This window comes from Diplotaxodon limnothrissa, linkage group LG22, assembly GCF_057381915.1.
Source record: "Diplotaxodon limnothrissa isolate DT_005_m linkage group LG22, D_limnothrissa_male_GT1.1, whole genome shotgun sequence".
Lineage (NCBI taxonomy): Eukaryota > Metazoa > Chordata > Actinopteri > Cichliformes > Cichlidae > Diplotaxodon > Diplotaxodon limnothrissa.
Genome location: NC_140616.1, coordinates 1,697,317 through 1,722,304, shown reverse-complemented (window position 1 = coordinate 1,722,304; position 24,988 = coordinate 1,697,317). Strand labels below are relative to the sequence as shown.

General features: G+C 40.7%; 1 protein-coding gene across 1 annotated transcript in view; it reads right to left on the bottom strand.

Moving 5' to 3' along the window:
• Positions 1–8,091: 8,091 nt before the first annotated feature.
• LOC146609104 (uncharacterized) overlaps positions 8,092–24,988 on the bottom strand; it is a 51,131-nt gene continuing 34,234 nt past the window's right edge. The window contains exons 10-16 of the mRNA XM_085346942.1: positions 13,894–13,923; positions 13,048–13,086; positions 12,170–12,202; positions 11,238–11,297; positions 11,076–11,102; positions 10,259–10,318; positions 8,092–10,123 (exon numbers count right to left, since the gene is read on the bottom strand). Coding sequence (XP_085203068.1) covers positions 10,068–10,123; positions 10,259–10,318; positions 11,076–11,102; positions 11,238–11,297; positions 12,170–12,202; positions 13,048–13,086; positions 13,894–13,923 — 305 coding nt within the window. The 3' untranslated portion in view covers positions 8,092–10,067. The remainder of the gene's footprint in view (positions 10,124–10,258; positions 10,319–11,075; positions 11,103–11,237; positions 11,298–12,169; positions 12,203–13,047; positions 13,087–13,893; positions 13,924–24,988) is intronic.

Sequence of the window (24,988 nt, the reverse complement as noted above, 5' to 3'; positions counted from 1 at the left end):
CATGATAGCACTGCTCATATTAGTGTTGTGTGTGTTGCCATGTCTAAGAGTAATGATTTCAAAGATGATAACAACTACAATGACTGCTTATGTTGCCGTGCCTGAAGAAGACCAGCATCCCGTTGCAATTCTGTTAGAGGAGAACTTGTAATAACTGCTAATGAATGACGTGGTGATTAAAAATGACTTGTCAAGTGATCACGCACTGATTAAAACATTAGTAGGTTATGCAGGTTTTCATCCTTTTATTTTTTGAAGTTTTCAGTTTTAAACATAAAGTTTTTCATTTTAAATATAAAGTTTTCATCCTTTTATTTTTTGGAGTTCTCATCCTTTTATTTTTTGAAGTTTTCATTTTAAATATGAAGTTTTCATCATTTTACATATAAAGTTTTCAATTTAAGGTTTGCATCATTTTAAATATAAGGTTTTCATCCTTGTATTTTTTGAAGTTTTCATTTTTACATATTAGGTTTTCATCATTTTTAAATACAAAGTTTTCATTTTAGTTTTCATTCTTTTATTTTTGTAGTTTTAAAATATAAGGTTTTTATCCTTTATTTTTTGTAGTTTTAGTTTTATTATTTTTTCTTGTTTATTCCACTTGTTATTTCATTTACTATGATTTTCATTTACTATGTTTTTCTTTTTATTATTTTCTTTTGTTTTATTCTTTAGACCAAATGACTTCCATTTCTGCTATGCTGACATTTTGAAAATTAAAAAATTGCTTAAGATACTTAATAAATAACCTTCACAGACAATTGTTGTATACATTTAAAATAAGTTAAAACAGGAGGGAATGTTACAGGAAAAATGATTCTATGTTTCTTTACCTTCTTTTAAATGTATAAAGATGCCTTTTGTCTGCCCTCTGCCTATGGTTAGATTAGTTTAGAATTATCTTTTTTAGACTTTCCCAGCAAACACATCTTGTTTTGGGACATATTGTTTTAGATTGTTTTATCTCTCCCAGCTCTCTGCTGACGAGACTAGCGCCACATATGGAGTTGTTTATTTTATCTGTTTTGTATTTTCTTATCCTGTTCTCACTGTCTTTCCTATAAAAAGTGCCCAGCCTCTGTACACGGGGTGAGTTGTTCTGAACAGCTTACCCGTGTGCACGTTAAAGCATAAAAAGTGATCTTGTCTCATTGTGTCTTTATTTCTCCTGGGTCTTTTACAGAGTTTTCCCCCTACAGTGTCTATTTTGCTTTTTTATACGAATCCCCTGACATTGTGTTTCCTATTTTGTATTTGTATATCTGTATTTTGTGCTTTGTCAATAAAAAAAAAAAAAAAAAGACAGGCGGCAGGGAAGACAGTCTACTGTCTCGTCGCGCTTGTTTCTGCCAACATCAAAGGACCGGCACCGCCACAAAGATGGCGGAATAAGCGGTTGTACAATCTGCGGGTCTGATTAAGAAACGTGATTTTGATGTCCTGAAAAATACTTTACTGACAAACTGTTACTCCAAAAGGAAGTAGAACGCAAGCGAAACCCCCTGGAAGTTACTTTGACAGACCTTCAGGCAGACACAAAGATAAACTTAGAGCGATAAAAATGGCTAACCCCAAGCTAGCAGGTAGCCTCTCCGACCACGATTACAACCTTGCTGCTATGCAAGAAGCATGTGAAGATGAAGATATAGAAGAGATGGAACTTCAGAAAGAGATCGGAAGACCCATAGGTGACCACACTCCGTTACCAAGTCCCAATCCCAAAAAAATGAAAAGCAAAACTACTGAGAAGCAGGTGAGAATCGAGAATGTATATTAAGTTTTACTTGGCTTCACAAAGAGATGCGAGGAAAGGTTTGATTCGCTTGAAAAGAAGTTGGAAGCCTTCGAACAACGCATTGAAGTAAATACACAGGCGACCCAAAAAAACAGAGAGGAAATTGACAAGCTGAAGACGAAGGTGGAGTCGCTGATGAAGGAAAACAAAGAATTAAAGGAGAGCTGTCTGGAGAGTGCACGTTACCGCAGAAGATGGGACCTCAGAATTTTGGGTCTGACAGAGAAGGACAACGAGAATACACGTGAAACAGTGATCGGCATTCTAACAAGAGTGGTTCCTGTATCAGTGGAAAAACTGCAGCTCATGGTTGATACAGTACACCGACTGGGGAAGAAAGACAATGCAGTGAGCAACAAGGTGCCAAGACCAATCATCATACAGTTCAGCATGAGGACGGCAAGGGATGAAGTATGGAGGAAATCCAAAGAGGCCAGGGTCTGCAAAGAACTGAACATAAAATTTAAAGAAGACTTCTCCAAAGAAGACCGTGAAGCTCGGATCAAGCTGTGGCCCAAGGTGCAGGAAGCTCGAAACAACGGCAAAAGAGCATTCCTAAAGGAGGGTTATGCAATAATAGACGGTAAAAGGATCGATCTGTGAGATGCACTTGAAGAAGTCACTACAAGTTAACCAAAAAATGTGGGTATGTACACTGAACAAAAATATAAACGCAACACCTTTGTTACTGCTCCCATTCCCCATGGGATGGACGTAGAGACCTAAAATTCATTCCAGATACACAATATAACCATCCCTCCCAAACAGCGGTCACAAATCAGTCCAAATGTGTGGTAGTGGGCACATCTGCCATATTGAGATAATCCATCCCACCTCACAGGTGTGCCACATCAGGATGCTGATCTGACATCATGAGTAGTGCACAGGTGTACCTCAGACTGCCCACAACAAAAGGCCACCCTGGAATGTGCAGTTTTGTCTCACAGCAAAATGCCACAGATGCCACAAGCAATGAGGGAGCGTGCAACTGGCATGCTGACAGCAGGAATGTCAACCAGATCTGTCGCCCGTGCATTGAATGTTCATTTCTCAACCATAAGCCGTCTCCACAGGCGTTTCAGAGAATATGGCAGCACATCCAACCGGCCTCACAACCGCAGACCTCGTGTAACCACACCAGCCCAGGACCTCCACATCCAGCAGGTTCACCTCCAAGATCGTCTGAGACCAGCCACCCAGACAGCTGCTGGAACAATTGGTTTGCACAACCAAACAATTTCTGCACAAACTGTCAGAAACCGTCTCAGGGACGCTCAACTGCATGCCCGTCGTCCTCATCGGGGTCTTGACCTGACTCCAGCTCGTCGCCGTAACAGACTTGTGTGGGCAAATGCTCACATTCGATGGCGTCTGGCACGTTGGAGAGGTGTGCGCTTCACGGATGAATCATGGTTCACATTGTTCAGGGCAGATGGCAGCTGAGAATGTCCCAGTTCTTGCATGGCCAGCATACTCACCGGACATGTCACCCATTGAGCATGTTCGGGATGTGCTTGACCGGCGTATACGACAGCGTGTACCAGTTCCCACGAATATCCAACAACCTCGCACAGCCATTGAAGTGGAGTGGACCAACATTCCACAGGCCACAATTGACAATCTGATAGACTCCATGCGACGATGTGTTGCACTGCATGAGGCAAATGGTGGTCACACCAGATACTGACCGGTTCTGGGTCCCCAGACCCCCAATAGCGCAAAAAACTGCACATTCCAGGGTGGCCTTTTGTTGTGGGCAGTCTGAGGTACACCTGTGCACTACTCATGATGTCAGATCAGCATCCTGATGTGGCACACCTGTGAGGTGGGATGGATTATCTCAATATAGCAGATGTGCCCACTACCACACATTTGGACTGATTTGTGACCACTGTTTGGGAGGGATGGTTATATTGTGTATCTGGAATGAATTTTAGGTCTCTACGTCCATCCCATGGGGAATGGGAGCAGTAACAAAGGTGTTGCGTTTATATTTTTGTTGAGTGTATCTATCTACTTAGCACTTTTAATTCTTATTCTTATTTTTATTTCATGTCTATTTAAGCGTAATATATGACAGTATGTTTGCACTGAAGCACCGCAGCAATTTCCTAATGTTGTAAACCTGCTCAACATTTGGCAATAAAACCCTTTCTGATTCTGATTCTGATTCTGAGGAGCTGAAGAGCTCTCACTGCTTCTCAGGAGCTCTCTGTGTTTCTCTGTTTCTCCCTCATGGACCTTTAATCCAGGCTTTTACTGAGTTTTAAAAAATCCTGAAGCTGAGTTTGGGGGTTTTAAGTCGGAGTGGAAAAACACTTGTTAGCAAAACTTTTTATTTTCTTTAACAAAAAATTAAAGGTTTTTTCCTTCCAGAGAAAATTCAGAGATCTTCACTTTAAAAACTGAAAGTAATGTAATCAAAAACCAAATGAGAACAAGATGTTGGACACGGAGGTTTGGGTCCAAATCTGACACATTTGCTCCTGTGTGACTTTCAGAGACTCACTCCCTCCATTACATCTACACGGCGCTCTCCAAACCTGTCGGCCTCCCGGGCATCCACGAGTTCACAGCCATGGGTTTGCTGGACAACAGGATGATCGACTACTTTGACAGCGAGAATCAGACAAAGGTTCCCAGACAGGAGTGGATGAGAGAGCGTTTACCTGCTGATTACTGGGAAAGAGGCACACAGTCCCGCAAGAGCAAGCAGCAGTGGTTCAAGGTCAACATCGACATCCTGATGGAGCGAATGGGACAGAGTGACTCAGCCAGTAAGTCTTTGCTGTGTTTTAATGATTTGATAACTCAGGTAAAATCCATGAAATCTGAATGATCAATAATCAGTAAGAAAGCATGAAATCAACAGCATAAAGCTGCCTGCACAGGAATGTTTCAACTTCAAGCTGTTCAACTCAGAAACAAATTATTCCTGCTTATTGGTTAAATTAAAAAGTTATGTTTTGATTCAAGTTCTTCATCTTTTCTCCTCTGATGTTTATGTAAACATTTATTTATTTATTAATTTCACCCTCCTGTGTTTCAGCCCCTCACGTTCTTCAGTGGATGGTGGGCTGTGAGGGTGAGACGCAGCCTGACGGCACGCTCAGGTTTGTCCGAGGCGTGGACATGTACGCCTACGATGGAAACAACTTCCTGTCCTTTGATGATAAAAACGGAGTCTGGGTCGCTGCGATTCAGGAGGCACAATTAACCAAGATGAAGTGGGACGGCGTCCAGGTGCTGAAAGATTACACCAAGGGATACCTGGAGAACGAGTGCATCGATTGGCTGAGCAAGTTTGTGAATTATGAACAACAGCAGCTTAAAACAGCCCGTATGTATGAAATTTGAATTCATTATTAGAGTCTATAGTTTCAGTAATAATAAATAACTGTACATAAATTCATGAAATCCTTTTTTTCCCATTTTTTAGGTCAATGTGTGACAACATTTCACATTAAAAAGCATCAATAATATTTGTATTTATTTCTGATAATTCAATTTTTTTTACTTTTAAATTATGAGCTGTATGTAACGTCCTTTGTTTAGCAGAAATATCAGTTTTATTGAAACCAAAATAAATGCTCACACATTTAACCAAATATTCCTTCAATAAATGTGTCACTTTAACATCTGCATGTTTGCAGCCTGTGTGATCCATGTGGACATGTTTGTAAAATGAAGCAGAGCCTCTCTGCAGGTTTAAACTAGAAATCAGACTTTAACAGATCAGGTCTCACTCTGTGAAAGCTGTATGGTGAAGTATCTGCGGCTCGTTCCACACAGTCTGTGAGATCTCTGCAGACTAGAGATGGCACGATTAGGGATGGGTATTGATAAGATTTTCACGATTCCGATTCCATTTTCGACTGTGTTTAACGATTCGATTCTTTATCGATTCTTTTTAAAAAAGGAGAACACTAAGGTCGATTAGCTTAGAACTTTGTTTTATATCTTCTCTTTGAACAAGGTAGAAATTTAGGAGTAACATGGCCTTACAAACCCAACAGTGAGATCTTAAGAGATCCAGCAAAAACAAAAGTGTTGCGTTTATATTTTTGTTCAGTGTATATTGCATGGTTTTATCCTCATATTTATATTGTGTATTTTAGTGTAGTTGCACAATATTCTTTTAATCCACTGTGGACTAAGCGGACAGTTGTAGGCACCTGTGAGGTGGGGGCGTTCCCCGAGGCGGTCTATCAGCCGCCAAACTGACCTGTTAAGGGGGATAGTGAGCGCAGAGATGGGAAAGGTGAGCAGGAGGAGAAGAAACGGGGGAATTTTAGCATATGGGAAACATTTGTTTAGCCTTTGTTTTGATAGTATATAGTTATCTCTGCCGGCAGGGTTTTTTTTAGCGTATTGAGAACAGTCTTTTATTGTATAGGGGGATTTTAAACTGTATTTGTAATTCTGGCTGTGTTTGTTTCCATGGAAATAAATGGTGTGTTTAAGGCCAACTTAATCTCTGTGCCCTGAGCGCTGACCCACTCACTCCCCTTCCTCTTGTATGTGAACAGACTTTGTGGTGAAGATTTAGATCCACAAATGCATTTATTACTTCCAGGCTGGACGACTGTAATTCATTATTATCAGGAAGTCCTAAAAACTCGCTGAAAAGCCTTCAGCTGATCCAAAATGCTGCAGCATGAGTCCTGACAGGGACTAGAAAGAGAGCAGGTTTCTCCTGTTTTGGCTTCCTGTTAAATCCAGAATTCAAAATCCTGCTCCTCACATACAAGGTCTTAAATAATCAGGCCCCATCTTATCTTAATGACCTTGTAGTACCATATCACCCTATTAGAGCACTTCGCTCTCGCACTGCAGGCCTACTTGTTGTTCCTAGAGTATTTAAAAGTAGAATGGGAGGCAGAGCCTTCAGTTTTCAGGCCCCTCTTCTGTGGAACCAGCTTCCAGTTTGGATTCAGGAGACAGACACTATCTCTACTTTCAAGATTAGGCTTCAAACTTTCCTTTTTGCTAAAGCATATAGTTAGGGCTGGACCAGGTGACCCTGAATCCTCCCTTAGTTATGCTGCAATAGACGTAGGCTGCCGGGGGATTCCCATGATGCATTGAGTTTTTCCTTTCCAGTCACCTTTCTCACTCACTATGTATTAACAGACCTCTCTGCATTGAATCATATCTGTTATTAACCTCTGTCTCTCTTCCACAGCATGTCTTTATCCTGCCTTCCTTCTCTCACCCCAACCGGTCGCAGCAGATGGCCCCGCCCCTCCCTGAGCCTGGTTCTGCCGGAGGTTTCTTCCTGTTAAAAGGGAGTTTTTCCTTCCCACTGTCGCCAAAGTGCTGCTCATAGGGGGTCATATGATTGTTGGGTTTCTCTGTATCTATGAAGCGCCTTGAGGCGACTGTTGTTGTGATTTGGCGCTATATAAATACAATTAAATTGAACTGTCAGAGGCCATAAGAAGATCATTTGTAACCTTCACTAAAGCTGTTTCTGTGCTGTGCTCTGAAACTTGACTGAAACTCTTCAAATAAACCATTCCTCTGCAGATGATCTGTTAGTTGTCACAGACGGGACAGACATGGCTGGTGATAGGAAAGGAAGAAAGATGCAGGAAAAGAAAAACAGACAGGAAGGAGGACCGTGAGAAAGGGCACTTAAAAAGAAAAAAAAATTTAAGGTGAGGGGAGATAGGCCTCCAAACTTTGGATGGCCTGAGATGTTCCCAGAGAGGTGGAGAGGTGAGTTATATTCTTAAACTTAGTTATAGCACTTTCAGAAAGACATCTACTTTGATAAAGTCTACTCTCCACCGCTGTGTAATCAATTATTGTAAATGTAAATGTTATCAGGAAATGATCAGACAGGAGAGGGTTTTCAGGAAACACTGTTAAATGTTCCGTTTCTATGCCATATGTTAAAACAAGATCTAGAGTGTGATTAAAGTGGTGGGTGGGTTCTTTTACATTTTGAGAGAAGCCAATTGAGTCTAATAACAGATTAAATGCCATGTTGAGGCTGTCATTTTTAGCATCTACATGGATGTTAAAATCACCCACAATAATTATTTTATCTGAGCTCAGAACTAAATTAGATATAAAGTCTGAGAAATCAGACAGAAACTCTGTGTAAGGTCCAGGTGGACGATAGATGATAACAAGTAAGACTGGTTTCTGAGTTTCACAGCTGGGGTGGACAATGTTAAGCATCAGGATTTCAAATGAATTAAAAGTCTTACACTTTCTTATTCTTATATTTTTTATTACAGCAAAAATAGAAACAAACAAGTGAAATTTTTATTTTTAAATGGGGAAAAAAGAGTAAACAGAATAACTTTTTTTAAAGAAAGAACACAAACTCTGAAAGAATCTTTCTACACAATCTTCACATATACGATGCTTTACAATCCATTATTATTAGCAGTAAACGCCCACACAATGGAAGACATTTCAGGATTACAAGATGAATTTGAGTCTTACAGCAAATATTTCACTCATTCATCCACAGACAGTTTCATTATGTGGACTGAACCTTTTACTGTAAAGTTCACACTTAAAATCTAGAATATAATTAAAGCATCTTATCCAATAAAGTAATCCTAGCTCGTGCTGAATAAAAGTAGAAATTACCTTGGAAACAGACCTTTTCAAATTAAGAGCTTACATGTAAATGCAAGAAAATACTGAAACAACATTTTCCAGATTTCTGCCCTAAAGTTCCCACAGAAAAAGTTTCTCTATTTTCAAACAAAGTTTCACTGCAAATGAATATTTAAGGCGCAATAAAACATTAAATGTATTTACACAGACAGACTTTAGCTTTTGTAATCATCTAGATCAGGGGTGTCAAACTCAGATACACAGTGGGCCAAAATTCAAAACTGGAACAAAGTCGCGGGCTAACGTTAATATTTATTGAAATATATTTATTCCTCCAGATATAAGAATGAATCTTTTCTTATGGACTCAAACACGTTTTGCTGAAAAACTGAATATGGAACAAGCAAAGCTTAATATTAAACAATATATATATTAGCTGTATAATACCAGCAGGCCAGCTCTGATAGTCATTTGGTATGGCTTTGTGGGCCAAATGTAATTAGGCTGCGGGCCAGAGTTTGACACCTATGATCTAGAAGTTCACTCAATTTGGCCGAAAACTCATAAAAGCCATAATAAAAAAAGAAGATTAATCAGTAGATTTTTCTACGCCAACATTACACTGATCACACCAGAGTATCTAAAATCATTTAATTCTCATGAGCGCCTGAGGTCTCGCTGTTTGTAAAGGTCTGATTCGTTAAGCCAACTTACAGTGAAAGGGTTAAAGCACCAACCTTCACATTACATTTATGCTTTGTTTAGTATGCAACCATTTTATTCACTTCTAAATATGATGATATTTTAATTGCATTTCTCCTACATAAAAACATTATATGCATTAACAGACGTCACACTCTACAACATTTTCTTCCACCTGTCTGGAGATGTTTCCTGCAGAGGCTCCGCCCACTTTATCAGATGCAGACTTTAGCGTCTGCTTTGTGTCCAATCTGTATGAAACTACAACAGGCTGAAGTTTGTGTCTCTTATTTTATTCTCACAGGTGCATAAACCAGTGACAATGTTTCAAATATCGATACAAACATGTTTTCAGATTTATGATTTACTCTAAAAGTTTTAAACTTCATTTGGTTTCCTGTAGTTTCTTAAACTGGATCACGTTTTTTTGTATGTGTCGGGCTGTGAGATGAAAAGCTACAGCCGGCTGTGTGGGTACAGCAACCATGTGTGAAAAGTGGTCCATAAAGTAATGCTACAAAGCGTGTTCATGCAAACATTGTTGGGTCTGCCGTGGTACAACGGGACTTCTGCTTATGAACCTCTGCGCACAGCGTCTGCAAATCGGGGCTGTACGAAGTCACCTCATCTTTACACAAAACTGTAAGCTGTCATCTGTGAGGCGCGAGCGGTGTTTGTTTTTACCGTAGTTCATGGTGGAGAATGGCTGCTCTGCTGAGTTTTGCTCTCTGTAGCCGTTTGAATGGCAAACTACACTCATTGGCAGTAGCATAGGCACACTTAAAATTTCTTCTGAAGTTTTCACTTTCTAGTTAGTACAATAATTCCAAATGTCATAATCATCACGTTCATTAATGTAACAACTTATTGATCCAGCTTTACAAGACCAATATCGGGCTGGTGCATCCCTCTCCATATGTCAACTTTCTAATATCCTAAATTAACTCATTGTGAATCTGTAAAGCACATCCGAGATGCTTACGAGAGATCAGTCACAGACACCAGAGTCAGAGCTATCGTAATCACTGTCTTGGTCAATGGACACTGTGAAAGGAAAAAAAGCACAATATTCAGCTGCAACATGAGTTTAAAATCAGTCAAACCAGAGTACAAAATTATGTGACTTTACACACAAAAATATTACACATTGATACAACACGTTAGCTGAGAAAGACTTACTGTTGCTGCCTCTGCGAGGTTTGTCTTCATCATCCTCCTCATCATAGTCAGTCTCCCCTCCTAGAAACACACACACACACACAAAATGTTAACGTTCATCGTTTTCTGTATGTGCTGCTACACTTCCTGTAAAGGCGACAAACAGTTTGAGCTGAATGAAGCAAAACACCAAACTTAAGCCACAAACTCATGTGATGTTAGTGATAATTTGTGTACTGCAATTCACTCAATTTGTCCCAAAACTCATCAAGGCCTTATTAACAAAGAATCAACTACTGTCACCCCATTACAATGATCACACCTGTGTACCTTAAATCCTCATAAGCTGTCCTGTAATCTCACAGTTTGTAACACTCATGTAATTTACTGTCTATTAATTTTATTTATGATGTATTTTGGTTCTATGAAAATGTATGTTTTATTGTAAAAAGTATGTATTGTGATTGTAAGCCCAACAAGGGACAATGGTTGAGATTAGCAATAGCTATAAACTTATGTGCATCAGTTTCATGTTTTTTACTTGGAATATGTTAAACTGCACTGTCCCTTTTAAATACATTAAAAAAACCTCAAAGCACTTAATATGCTACATTCACACAAACACTTTCTATGACTTGAGTGCTCTCTTAAAAAAAAAAAAAAGTGCTCACTAACACAACTTGGGGTTAGTATCTCAAGGATATTGGCATGCAGACTAGAGGGAGCAAGGGATTCAACCACCAACCTTCCACTCAGTAGATGACCTGCTCTACCTCCTGAGCTACCGTGACATTAACAAACTGTGAATCTGTGAAGTGCATAAACCAGAAGTACTTACCAGAGTCAGTGTCTTGGTCAATGTGCTCTGCGAAGGGTAAAAAAACAAAGTATTCAGCTGCAACATGAGTTTAAAATCAGTCAAACCAGAGTACAAAATTATGTGACTTTACACACAAAAATATTACACATTGATACAACACGTTAGCTGAGAAAGACTTACTGTTGCTGCCTCTGAGAGGTTTGTCTTCATCAGCCTCCTCATCATCGTCAGCATCACATCCTATAAATAGACACACAAAATGTTAAAGCTCGTCCTTTGCTGTAGGTGCTGCCACACTTCCTGTAAAGATGACATATATTTTGAGCTGAATGAAGCAAAACAGCAAACTTTAGCCACACACTGATGTGATGTAGTGATTGTTGCTTATTGATCTGTTTCCAAATGGTTATGGTGCTGTCATGTAGTTAAGAGTGGAAGAGTATACACTAGGTTATATTTGTAGTCATTAATATTAACTTGGTAATTCCCCAGTGTTCCTGAACATCTCACAAAGACTGAAGGAAATGACTCGACTATCCTAAAAACCTTTTTGTTCCCCACAAAAAAGGTAATCTCTCACACACACACAGGTTATTTAAGGACAAACTGCTCCACATGTGAGGAAACATATGAAGCTGATCTGTTTCTGTTTATTCTTTTATTTATGAACTGCAGGTTAAAATCAGCTTTAGTCTCCTAAGACCCGAACCCACAGCAGCATTTTTAATTTCTCTTTGATATTTGGGCACATTGGGACCCGATGAATGTAAAAACAAAGAATTACCAGATTTTTTTTTACCTTATTTTTGTTTTTAAGAAAAATGAGAGCCACATATGAGGATATTCATTTAAAATTTTGATAGAACAGTAGCAGCATAATGTCCTTGTCAGTGGATATCAGGCCCATGTAGAGCAAAATTGGGTATTTTGGTCTAAATAACCCAAAATGTGATGTCCACATATGTGGACGCAGGTCCTAGGAGGTTAAGGTTTTCAGCATCTGCTGCTGTATAAATATTATTACCACATCAAATAATAAGAGCTTATGTGTTAAAACTTAAATTAAAAGATAACGTTTACCAAAAACCAGAGCAGAAAAATAAAGTGTTTACCTGGTGTAGTGGTGTAAACAGCCAGAGGTAAACCTGTAAACACACACAAAAGACCAAATGACATTTATTCAGTCAGTGCTTCATGTTTGATTCTTTTGATCTGTTGATTTTAACAGAGTTAAGTTAAAGAGCAGTGACTCCACAGAGAAACTGAAAGTCAAAAGTACGTCTGAGTTTTTCTTCTGTTTGTTTCATAAAGTGAAACTGAGCAGCTGTCACAGAGAGGAACCTCTGTCCTCTGCACACACCTGACAGCAGCCATGTTTCACCTGTCGGGCTGAGGTGTGAACCACTGCAGGGTGGAGCCAAAGCTCACAGCTGGCTGTGTGGAGCCCAGCTGTTGTAAAGGAAGGAGCTCAGCAGCAGCAGACTGAGCTGCACAAACAGAGGAGAGAGCAGGAACCAAAGATCTGCTGTGCTGCTCATTTAAAGGAGTCGCTCTTAAAGACCTCACTACACTTTATTTCAAACTTCACCACTAGTTGGCAGTGTTTCACAGGAAGTGTCAGGAGCAGTTCCTCCAGTATGGAAGCAGTAGATGCAGTATTTGGGATGTGAGCAGGTGCTGTGGTGGTTTCACTGAGCAGGAAGGTTGTGGGTTCAAACTCAGCTGGAGCCTCTCTGTGGGTTTGTGTTCTCCCACAGGTTAAACATGCGCTCGTTACATGAACTGCTGACCTACACTGACCACAGGGACCAACATGAGAGCAGAGCTCTCTGAAGGGACCTGAGTCACAGACTGTCTGTGATCCTGCAGGGACCAAACTGACAGACAGCTGCTGTCCTGTTACTGTCAGATTAAACATGTTAATGGATCGACTCAGACTGACTCGAGTCTCTGAGCATCAAAGTTCATAAGAGAAAAATAAAGATGTTACCTTTGTTGTCGTTGGCTCCACGGGTTGGGTTGCTGCTGCCTAAACACACACATACACACAAAATGTCACAGCTCATCTTGTACAATCTTTTCTATATGAATTGTTGCAGAGTGTTACGTTTTCGGTGTTGTCAGTGTGTTGTTTTTGGCGTGACTGTTATGTGTTTCCTGTTTTACTTTGAAAGTCTGTGTTATCTTAGTGTGTTCAGTTTACGTTTCCCTGTCTCGTCAGTTCTGAGTTGCCCCAGCTGTGTTTCCCTCTTGTTGTCCATTTCCTGATTGCTCCCTCTATGTATTTAAGCCCTGTGTGTCAGTTTGTCATGGTCGCGATCTCCCCCGTGTTGTAAATAGTTTGGTGTTTTGTTGTAAATAAATAGTTTGTTGTAAATAGATTTGTCGATACTTTCGTTTTGGGATTGTTGTGGAGCACCGTAGTAGTTTTTTCTGTTTTTTTTTCTTTATTTTTATTTTTCCTGTGTTATACTCCGGTTGCCTAGGCCGGGGTGTAACAAGAGTAACAAACTTAACACTGCTGTTGCCTGCACACACACAACCCCATTCAGCTATCTTAGTGAGGACCTTCATTGACATAATGGTTTCCCTAGCCCCTGGCCATAACCTAATTGTAACCCTGACACTAAAACCACATTTTGAGCCTCAAAAAAGCCTTCAAACTTGTGAGGACCGGTTTGTGTGTCCTCACAAGTATAGTAGAATGCAGATTTCAGTCCTCACAAAGATAGCTAGACAGACACACACACACACACACACACACACACACACACACACACACACACACACACACGTGCAGACATCAAACTTCATAAGAGAAAAATAAAGATGTTACCTTTGTTGTCGTTGGCTCCACGTCTGCGTCCTGTAAACAGACGTAACACAGACTGTCAGTGATGATGGATGAACTCAGTGGTTTATTCTACATGCAGATGTGTCTGAGTGGAGACGGTGGAGGAAACGAGCTGCACACTATCAGCAAACATCAATCATTTCTGTCCTGCACAGAAAAACTACATTTATGTCCCAGAGGGCTCAAAGTTATTGGATCAGAAGCTGCAGACAGGAAAGTCTGACATCATGTCACATGACTGTGACCTTTGACCCCCTCATGGAGTCCTAATAGAATACTAAGTGAAGTGTTTGAAGGCTGACAGACTGGAGCAGCTGATATTCAACATTTCTTACATTCATTTCAATGATTTTCTTCATGTGTTTCAAATGTGATGATCAGTAACAGAGCTCCATGTCATCACTGTCTGAGACCAGGACAGTTTCATTTTTACAGGATACAAAGACAAACATTTTAGCTCCACTCAACAATAATTACACACAACAGCACACTGGACTTACTAAGATACAAGATCAGACCCACAGCTACAGCAACAAGAGCAACCAGAGCCAAGGCTCCTCCCACTGCACCAGCGATCGGAGGTCCACATCCAGGTTCCGGTGGAAGGTCATTGACGTCTGAAACACAGACACAAGCTTCAGGTTGAGGTCACTGTCAGTTATTTGCTGCTGTTTGTTACTGAGATGTAGATTTGAAGCCACAGTCATGATGGAGTCAGTGATCTGACAGCAGTGATGTGGAGCAGCAACAGGAGGTCAGTGAGAGGGGACGGCACTGAAACTGTTCATATCTGGAACTATTCAGTGATGCTCTGGAGGAGATCGCTGCTCTGCTTCTTCAGGGCTGCAGAGCTGGGCTACATGTGACATGCTAGCTTAGTTCTAGATGGACTGACATGGATCTGACCTCAGGACTGTGATCAGGACAGAATGATGCAGATCTTCTGGACACAGAGGAGCTCCAGGCTCTGACTGAAGAAACAGAGTTATGATCAACAACAGAGGCAATAAATAAAGTTTCTTACTCCAAGTCTTTGCAACATTCACACCAGTCGCCTCATGAACGACTTCACAGCTGAACCTTGACGGGTCAGACTTCAAAATCTCCACATGGTCTCGTCTCTGGAAGGTCTCATCGTTATTTGGAAGAACTCCTGAGCTCGTCAGGCCGTCGTCTGCAGTCAGAACACGTCCGTTCCTTCTGATCCTCATGACGATGTCTTTGAGGTAGAAGCCTGTGGCGAGGCAGGTCAGGATGAGGTTTGTCTCCACTTTGGCCTTCTTTGCAAACATGTACACATCAGGTGGAGCTGGAAGCAGGAAATGGAAAACTGTGTCACCACATTTGATACGTGATTATATGAATGTGGTTTATCTCTGAAATATTAAAGAAGTGTATAAAATTGAATGTCTTATATGCTGTAGCTGCTAAAAGCCACACTACAGCAAAAAATATGTTAACCTCAGAGAGGCCGCAAAGACACACTGGTTGGGAATTGAGTTGCATTTTTTTTGTCTGAGATCAAGTCCAAGTAGTTGCAGTGACCAACAGTGCAGTGTCACCCAGAGGTCGAGCATGCAGCACCTTCAGCCTCCAAGTGAACAATTTTTCATCGAAAGACAACTGCACAGGTCACATGATGGGCCACAACCTGTGTCAGTCTGACTTGGACCAACTGAAATCAGGAGGATTTATCATTCTGAAATACAACAGTCTGTGAGATGATGCAATCACAAATATTTAAATGTAAAGAAACTGGTTTGATCCAAAGATGGTGACCATCACAGTCCTGTGAGCATCCAAGGTCAAAGTTCAGTCTGACAAGTACCTCAGTATTAACACTGATAACAGTTTTAGATGTTGGTCTGTTTTTCTGTTCTAGAAAGTTCAGTCAGATGGCCCAACAGCATGATGTGGAAATCTGTCAATGGCAGGAAAATTAAGGTTACTAAAAGTGGTGCAACCAGCAAGCTGATCATTGTCCTCAATGCCTTTATGAACAGTGTGTGTTACAGCAAGCAAGGAGGAGTTGATCCAACATGAACTGTGACCTTCTGCTGCCGTCGGGGAGGAGACTGCGGAGTCTCCAGGCCAGGACTAGCAGGCTGAAGGACAGCTTCATCCATCAGGCTGTCAGGAAGCTTAACTCCCTCCCGATTCTGCCCCCTCTCCCCTCTCTCCTCCACGGTCTCACTGAACTCTGTCACACACACTCACACACACACACTCTCTGACTCACTCACTGGCCTGCACCAGTTACCAGTCACTTTGTGGAGCATTGGACTGCCATTACCTCATAAGACTTTGTGTTACACTATCTCATACCGTACACTACTAAATATCCATTTGCACTATTTGCCTATTTGCACTACTCTGCCTGGTTTACACTCAATGTCATTTACCCTTTATATTGTATATTGTATAGCTTTCTTGTTATATGTAAAATTGTATTGTATTTATTTATTTAAATTTTTACTTTTTAATTATTTTACTTGCATTTTTAATCACTCTTATATTTAAATGTTCATTTTCTATTTTATCTAGGGATTGAGAGTAACGAAGTTTCTATTCTCTGCATGTCCTGTACATGTGGCAGAATTGACAATAAAGCTGACTTTGACTTCTGACAGCAGACACGGAGCTCCACACTGTGAGTTTGGAAGCTTTAAGAATTCATTTGTGCCTCATTCAGTCAATGCTCTGAATATCAGGACCAAGGTTATTATCGTTAATGAAAACTAACGAAATAACGAAAACTAGAAGTGAAAAAACATTTTCGTTAAGGGAAATAAAAACAAAAAAGGAAAACTAACTAAAACTATAATGAGTGTTCACAAAACTAACTAAAATTAACTGAATTTATAGCAAAAATGTTTCCATTGATGTGTGTGTGTCATACAAGAGTCGAGGGTGAAAATGAAGTTTCGTTTCCAGAGTTTTTTCTTGCTGTGTCTCATTATGCCAGCAGGTGGCAGCACGTTAGTCGAGTCTGTGTCGCTGCTCCGTCCACGCGCAGAATCACGTCAGGAAAAGTCGGGAGAAAGCGCCAGAGTCCAATTTGGGATTACTTTGAATATGATGTGTTTTGGATAAAGCAAGTGTCTTGTAGTGGAAAGAGACAAATTATGAGGGACATTTCTAAAGGGAAAATTCCCACAAACCTTAAAGTGCACTTGAAAAGCTCACACAAGAAGGCTAACCTAGCTTAGCTTGAGAAGGGAGCACACTCAACCCTCATCCCCAGAAACAGACGCTAACCCCAGGCAAGGCAGCGTGATGCATCCCGAGACAACAGGACGGGGACATCTACACAACTGTGTGAGTCAGTTGCCTTCAAAAAGTTTATCAGTTCACTTGAACCAAAGTTACGAACACCCGGTGCTGCAAGAGTTAATAGTCTCATTGGGGCCAAGATATACATTTTATAGTTGCCTGGTATCAGTGGTTGTTCATCTGCCTTTATTTATTTATTTAAAGAACCCATAGGTGGGAATGTGAGTTGTCTGTCTCTGCGTGTTAGCCCTGCGACAGACAGGCGACCTGTGCAGGGTGCAGGGTATGGTAGCTGGAATAGCAACATACCCAAGGATGAGCAGAAGAGCGTGACTGATGTGATGAAACTGGGATTTTGTTGCACTTAATTATTGCAAACACGACTAAAACTAAACTGAAACTAATCAAAACTAAACTGAAACTAAGGATTTTCAAAAAAATAAAAACTAAACTAGCAAACAATTGGTAAAAACGAATTAAAACTGATATAAAATTGAAAATCTGAAGTCAAAACTAAATCAAAATAAAAACTAATGAAAATTGCAAAACTATTAAAACCCTGATCAGGACATCACACAGTCACTGCAACATAACAGTTATTCTACATTTAATGTTCATTTTTATCAATGTGCTCCATTTTATCCTATAATCAATAATATAATTTATGACTATTAAAATAATAATTTCCTTATACTGGAATTGGTTCAAAGTTTGTAAATCCAAGTGTATAAATTGAGTTATTTTTCCTGAAATGGCCTGTTTTATTATGTTGGCTGCTTTATCCTGAATCGGTGAGAGGAAGCAGAGTGATCGGGGATAAGAGACCTGATGGTGAAGGTTTCCACGTTTACTGTCCCACACACCAGAATTAATTTAAAAACGTTTTTTAATGTCATACATACATTTCTGTTTGAGCTGCTGTTGTCCATAATCCAAGAACTTGCTCAGCCAATCGATGCACTCGTTCTCCAGGTATCCCTTGGTGTACTCTTTCAGCACCTGGACGCTGTCCCACTTCCTCTTGGTTAGTTCTGCCTCCTGAATCGGAGCGAACCAGACTCCATATTTACCATCGAAGGACAGGAAGTCGTTTCCATCATAGTTGTACATGTCCACGCCTCGGACAAACCTGAGCGTGCCGTCAGGCTGCGTCTGACCCTCACAGCCCACAATCCACTGAAGAACGTGGAGGTCTGGAAGCAGGAGGGTGAAATAAAGGAAGAACAAACAAAGGACAAGGAAATGAAGATTCAGAGGAGACAAGATGAGGAAGCAGGAAAAATTTGTTCCTGACCTGAGGAACCTGATCTCAAATGGAAGCATTTTTCAATTAAAATGTTATTTTGTTGATGTCATGCAGGTCCTTCAGCTTTCGAGGGTCTGACCTGAGTCATTCTGTCTCATTCGCTCCATCAGGATGTTGATGTTGACCTTGAACCACTGCTGCTTGCTCTTGCGGGACTGTGTGCCTCTTTCCCAGTAATCAGCAGGTAAACGCTCTCTCATCCACTCCTGTCTGGGAACCTTTGTCTGATGCTCGCTGTCAAAGTAGTCGATCATCCTGTCGTCCACCAAACCCATGGCTGTGAACTGGTGGATGCCCGGGAGGCCGACAGGTTTGGAGAGCGCCGTGTAGATGTAATAGAGGGAGTGAGTGTCTGAAAGTCACACAGGAGGGAAAACACAGGAGCAGGATGGATGAGCTCTGATGTTTTTACTGGGCAGGTATGTTTGCAGATCCATGGATCAGAAGCTCTGGCCCTTTGCTATTTCAGTCATGAACAATCAGTGAGCAGCAGTAAATAATCAGCTGTGTTATTTCTGTCACAGTTTGCAACTGAACTATTTTTCTGTTCTTGCTTCTTTCAAACTGTGCAGGTCAGAAATAAATCTTGTCCCTGTATTTGTAAATGGAGTCCAGGCTGGGAGGGAGGACAGATGCTTAATTTTGATCACCTTTCTGCTTGTGTTTCTTAACTGTAACTTGCCTTTGTTCATTAAAACAGAGAAGTGTAGAATATTCCTGAAACATGAGGGGGAAACAGAGAAACACAGAGAGCTCCTGAGAAGCAGTGAGAGCTCCTCAGCAGCACAGATGTGATCTGTTTGTCATTTAATGAGGACAGAGCACGGTGCTGTCCTCTGCACAGATCTCTTTAACCCTGCAGAGAGCTGTGATCAGGGTTAAGCGCCATTTTAAAAACATCCGGTATCAACTTCCTAAACCTTCTCTCTGACACATAATTTGCAACATTAAACCGGAAGTAAGACTGAAACTAATGAATAACCTCAACATTTAAACAAACATACCTAAAAGTAGGCTTAGCTGAAAATAAATGCATAACAACTTAACAAGTTCAACTCAATTTTTAAACGACGCCACATTTTACTTCCGATTTGAGCCCGTCACACGAACAAGTGTAAAAACACTAAAACTCACCGCTGTTTACCGTCAGTCCTGTCCCCACAAGGACCAGAACTGCGATCACGAACATTTTAGTCCAAATTAAGTCATCTTGTCCGGAATAAACTCAGATTTATTCCCCTCCGTTGCACCGAATATTCCTCTCCGTGTCTGCTCCTCTCTGCTTCCTTGTTCTGAGTTGAGTGATGGATTCAGGGACCGCGGGTAAACTAAAGATGCATTCATCTTCATTTATTTAAATGTGTCATCTGTGACACTTGTGAAGTTATCTCAAACACACTCTGTCAATGTTTAAAAATGTCGCGAGTTTACCTGGTGATATCCTCATGCGCGACGCGATCGCGAAAACACTAAACCAGGGGTCAGCAACCTTTAACACCCAAAGAGCCATTTGGAGCCGGTTTCCACGCAAAAGAAAACACTGGGAGCCTCAAATACTTTGTGACATCTAAAATGAAGATAACACTGCATATATTGTTTTTTACCTTTATGCTTTGTGTGAACAACTAAGGTGTGCTGCTTAAATCCATGAAGTGCTACAGAGAAAATTACATCTTATTTATGTAATTAACACATGTAGCGGCAATTCCTTTTGTTTGACAAACCAAACATCCCACAATTAAAAGTCCACAAGCCACTGCTGCACTGAGATAATATTTCGTATGCAGGCAAAAGAAGTCCACTGTCCAAACTTGAAAGTTGCGTTTTTATGGTTTATTTATCCAGTTTGGCAATAACAAGATCCATTTTTTGTTACTTCCTGCTGCTTCTCCTGCTCTGGTAAAAAACCACAGGCCCACCCCAGTGCAAGCTGGTCCTATACCAGTCTCTTTATTTATAGAAACAAAAATGGCCCCACAGCTCTTTCTGACTAATTTAACAAAGTAACATCAAACAAACATTGAAACAAAATATTAACCAACAAATAAACTTGTAAATAAATCCCAAAATATAAGTAAACTAACAACAAACTTTAACTAATTTCAAAATAAGAAAAAAAATAAGAGCAAATAGCTCCAACACTACAGTTGGGGATTTCTGATGCTTATACCTTTAATAAAAGCTCATAATTGTCATAACTTAGAAGTAGGTTTGCAGGAGACTCTCCACCTTATCTGTAGAGTGGGGGTCTCAGTGTTTGTAAAATGTTAACTCTGTTTTGTATGTTTTGTAAAGGAATTTGGTGTAGCTTGAGAGAGGAGATTACTTTTATGACTGGCAGGAAGTCACCTACACAGAGACACACACAGTGCTTTTTTTTTTTTTGCCTGTCCCATTTGGTTCTTTAGCCGTCAGAATTGTTGTCTGAAGACCAACAAGGAGACCCAATGGATTTATTTGGCCAAATGGATCATCGTGGCATTGCCGTATTGGTCCATTTGATCGACCTTTGTTTTTATTATTTATTTTATTTTCAGTTGTTACAGACGGGACAGACATGAGTGAGGGATAGGAAAGAGAAGGAGGAGAGAGAAAGAGGAAGGAAAAGAAAAACAGAAGGGGAGAGGGACAGTGTTAGGTATTTTAGTACCATGGGAGCATTTACTGGATATTGTTTTATAGTGACATTATACAGGAAAACTCTGTCATTCAATAAGGCCCCTTTGTTTTAGTTATTTTTCTCTTTGACCCAAGAATTGATGTGTGAGAATCACAGGCTGGTACAAGGTTGAAATACCACAGAGATCACTCCCTCAGCTACATTAGTTTCTTAATCTTTTAGGAGACGCCTGTTGAGGCCAAATGGTTTGTTTCAGATTTCACTAATGTAAGAACTCTTTGTTTTGTGCCTTGAAAATATGTCGCTGAGATAATCACAATTGTAGCTGAACTAATAAACTACACAAAGGATGCTTCTTCACCCAAGGGCAGGAAGACGCTCCCTTATCTTGGTCTGTACTGGTTTAAACTGATAATCTGCTGTCTCATGAATTTTACCCTCTATATAAACTGTTGTACTTGTGAATAAAGTTGAGTCAATTTGGGAAGACAATCTGAAGCAGTCTCTGTTTTCTTGTTCTCCCAAGCTGCTCCCGAGCTCGTACTAACACGCTGAATGGCATGCTTGAATATTACTTGAGAATATATTTGACTGTGTTACAGACTAAGGGACATTCTCTGCTGATAGACGTCCACGCCTCGAAGGAAGTCGATCCACGGATTAGGCCTTGGAAACCGTTTCCTTCAATTTTGGTGTCAGAAGTGGGATCCTGACGAAGGTAGGCACTCGTCTTTTATTTTATAAGACTGTGTTATGCCTTTCTCAGTGATCCACATAGAAACGGGATACGCTGACGAGGCCTTCTTCAGTGGCCCACATAGTAACAAGTGGGATACGCTGAGGAGCCTTCGTTAGTGGCCCACATAGAAACACAGGAAGTTGCCTGTTGTTTTGTAAATAAAAGCAGAAAGGACACAGGAAGTTGCCTGCTGTCATAAACTAAGAAGTTGCTCACCAGCAGAAAGGACACAGGAAGTTGCCTGGGGTCATAAAACGAGAAGTTGCTCGTTAAAAAGTGAGAAGTTGCTCACTAAAAAGATAAAATTGCTAGCAAAAAAATCAAGTAACCTCAGGTGTGCCACAGCAAAAATAAAAACTAACTTAAATCCTTCAAAGCGTCTAAACCCCTCTGGAAATCACTGACCATGGGTCAGAATAATTCAAAGACCTTAGACGGGTCCGATAAAAAATCAAAATTAACTGTAAAACCGAAAAAAATAAAATATAAAATCACAAATAGCGGCTCAGTACGACTCCCACTTCCGGTTACGTTTAACCCACGCTCGCGAATCAATGAAGACTTCCATGATTACGTATCCAGAACATGCGGAAGTGCTTACGTGACTGATTTCGTCTCGAACTTAAGAACTATAACTTTAATGCATCCTAGTGTATTTCCGGAGCCCTATCCCGAACGATTATCGCCAGAAAACAGGTCAGTAGAAATGTTAAATACTATTTGTGATAAGGAAAGTAGGCTGATTAAAAAGTCCTGTAAAAAATATATGATAGAATGTCGTGATGTGATCAATCGCATGCTACCGCTATGGAAAAAGGGACCCGAGCCAGACGTAAATGCTTTAAATCAAGCCAGTGTAGGCTCTAGTAAATCCACTGCAGAAAAAACTAGCCTTATATGCCCATCCGTTCAACCTACGGCTCCGCCGCCTTATGATGAAAAGACAGAATTAATAGCTGCTGCACGTCATCAGCGCGTATATCCTGATATAACAGCAGAATCCCAAAAGAGTGAGGAAGGCACTGAAATGACACCTAAATCAGAAGAAGATGACTGGTTTAACCTAGATCAAAGACAGGAACGAGAATACACTGAACGAGAAAGAGAGTTACAGGAACATAAAAAGCAAACAAAACAGTTAATGGCAGAGTGTGAGGAAATCATGAAAGATCCTTTAACTGAACGTACGGAAGCTGAACTGCAGCAAGCAGTTTCCGTCATAGATAATCATGTTCAGCGCCACACTAGAGTAGCGAATGGTTTAACTGTGCCAAAAGCAATAACTAACACCAGAAATTTAATAAGGAACTACTTAAAGCAGAGAAAAGAGGAAAAAACTCAAGAGGCCCCCCACAAAAACACCCGTTATAAAGAAAAGCAGGGATCACAATTTAATGACGTCAGCACCTCCCTCCCGTTCATGATAATAGGGGACATGTGTTGCATTCAACCCCCTAAAATTTCAGAGTTAGCAGCAACCATTAAAGAACTTCCCGATCCTCTACAAAATCCTACAGCCTTTGTTTCTGCATTACAGAGAAGTACCAGATACCACCACTTGGGTGGGCCTGACTATAGATATATATTATGTCAACGAATCCCAGGTGTGACTGAATCTCAGCTTATTGAAGAAGTAGAGGAACTAGACCCTAAAAATGACCAAGCAGCCAACACCACCTCGTTTTTGTGGATAAACGATGACAAAATCACAGCCTTTTTTCAAAATCTAAAGAAATTTCTGCTCACAATGTCTAGAGATAAAATTGATTTAAATGCAGTAACCATGTGTAAGCAAAAGCCAGATGAATCCATTCTAGTTTTTATGAAATGTTTCACACACTGCTGGACTAATGAGGCATGCATGCCTGAAGGAGGAAATGATCAGATTTTCATAACAACATTCTTAAACAATATTCATCCAGAATGTTCACAACTATTGAAGCTGACTGCCACTGATAATCTCTATGACATGAAAATAAAGAACTTTATCACACTTGTCAAAACAAAAGCTGGTGCAGATCTTTTCCCCAACAGCACGAAGGCTAAAAGTGTTAAGATGATGTTGAATTTTGATGTTGAAGGCTCAGAGGAAAGTGAAAAAAATGATGTATGCAGGGGCCCCGCCCCCTCAACAAGCGCAGCAGGGAGATTTCAGAAGGAGAGATAGGAGTGGAGACGTATGTTTTTACTGTGGAAAAATAGGACACTGGAGGAGGGAATGCAAATCAGCAGCACGTAGGTCTCAACCACAAAACACAGGACCAGCTCCTGCCACTAGGCGTCAGCAGAGCTCTTACAGACAAGGTAACTGGCAACGCAGACAGGAATCACATCAAAGAAACGGCCCCTTTGCACTTAGGCAGCAACCTTATAATCCACATTTTAATCCCCATCCATATGATAACGAAAGACTGGACCAACCATAGGGAGGCCCAGGTGATGATGAGGGACAGTGTGAAGCACTACACACGATGCTGCATTTGCAATTGTCCCGTAACACAGAAAGCTTGCCCACGTTAGATATAGAGATAGGTGAAAAGACTTATTCTTTTTTAGTTGACAGTGGAGCCACTAAAAGTTCACTGTCTGGAAAATTCTATAGTGGGCCTGTTTCCTCTGTGTGCATCAACACCATGGGAATAAACGGAACTCTAGTGCAATGCCCCAAAACTCATTCTCTAAAAACACGCTGGGGCCCAAAACCAGACCAAATTACATGTCATCCATTCATAATTATTCCAAACTCGCCTGTCAATTTATTAGGCAGAGATTTAATGGCAAAAATGAACTTGTGTATTTCATTTAACACAAAGGGTGAAATGTTTGCAGATACTGATAACAGCTATGTTTTCTCTGCCCTATGCACCGACACCATGGAGAAGGAACAGCCTCTGTGTCAGCTGGACGCCTCAGCGGAGAATGAACTCAATATCCATCTGACTGGTATCCCACGTCACACTCTGTGTCAAAAACATGTGCAAACACCGTTACCAGGTAGCCCCATGCCTGGAAGCCACATATTTGTTTCTCTCACACTGTTCAACAACATGATAACTGCTCACACCAGTGAAGGCCAAACAGTGGTTTTGTCACATAACTCAGACATAGGCTATGACATTACTGAACCATGTCGACACAT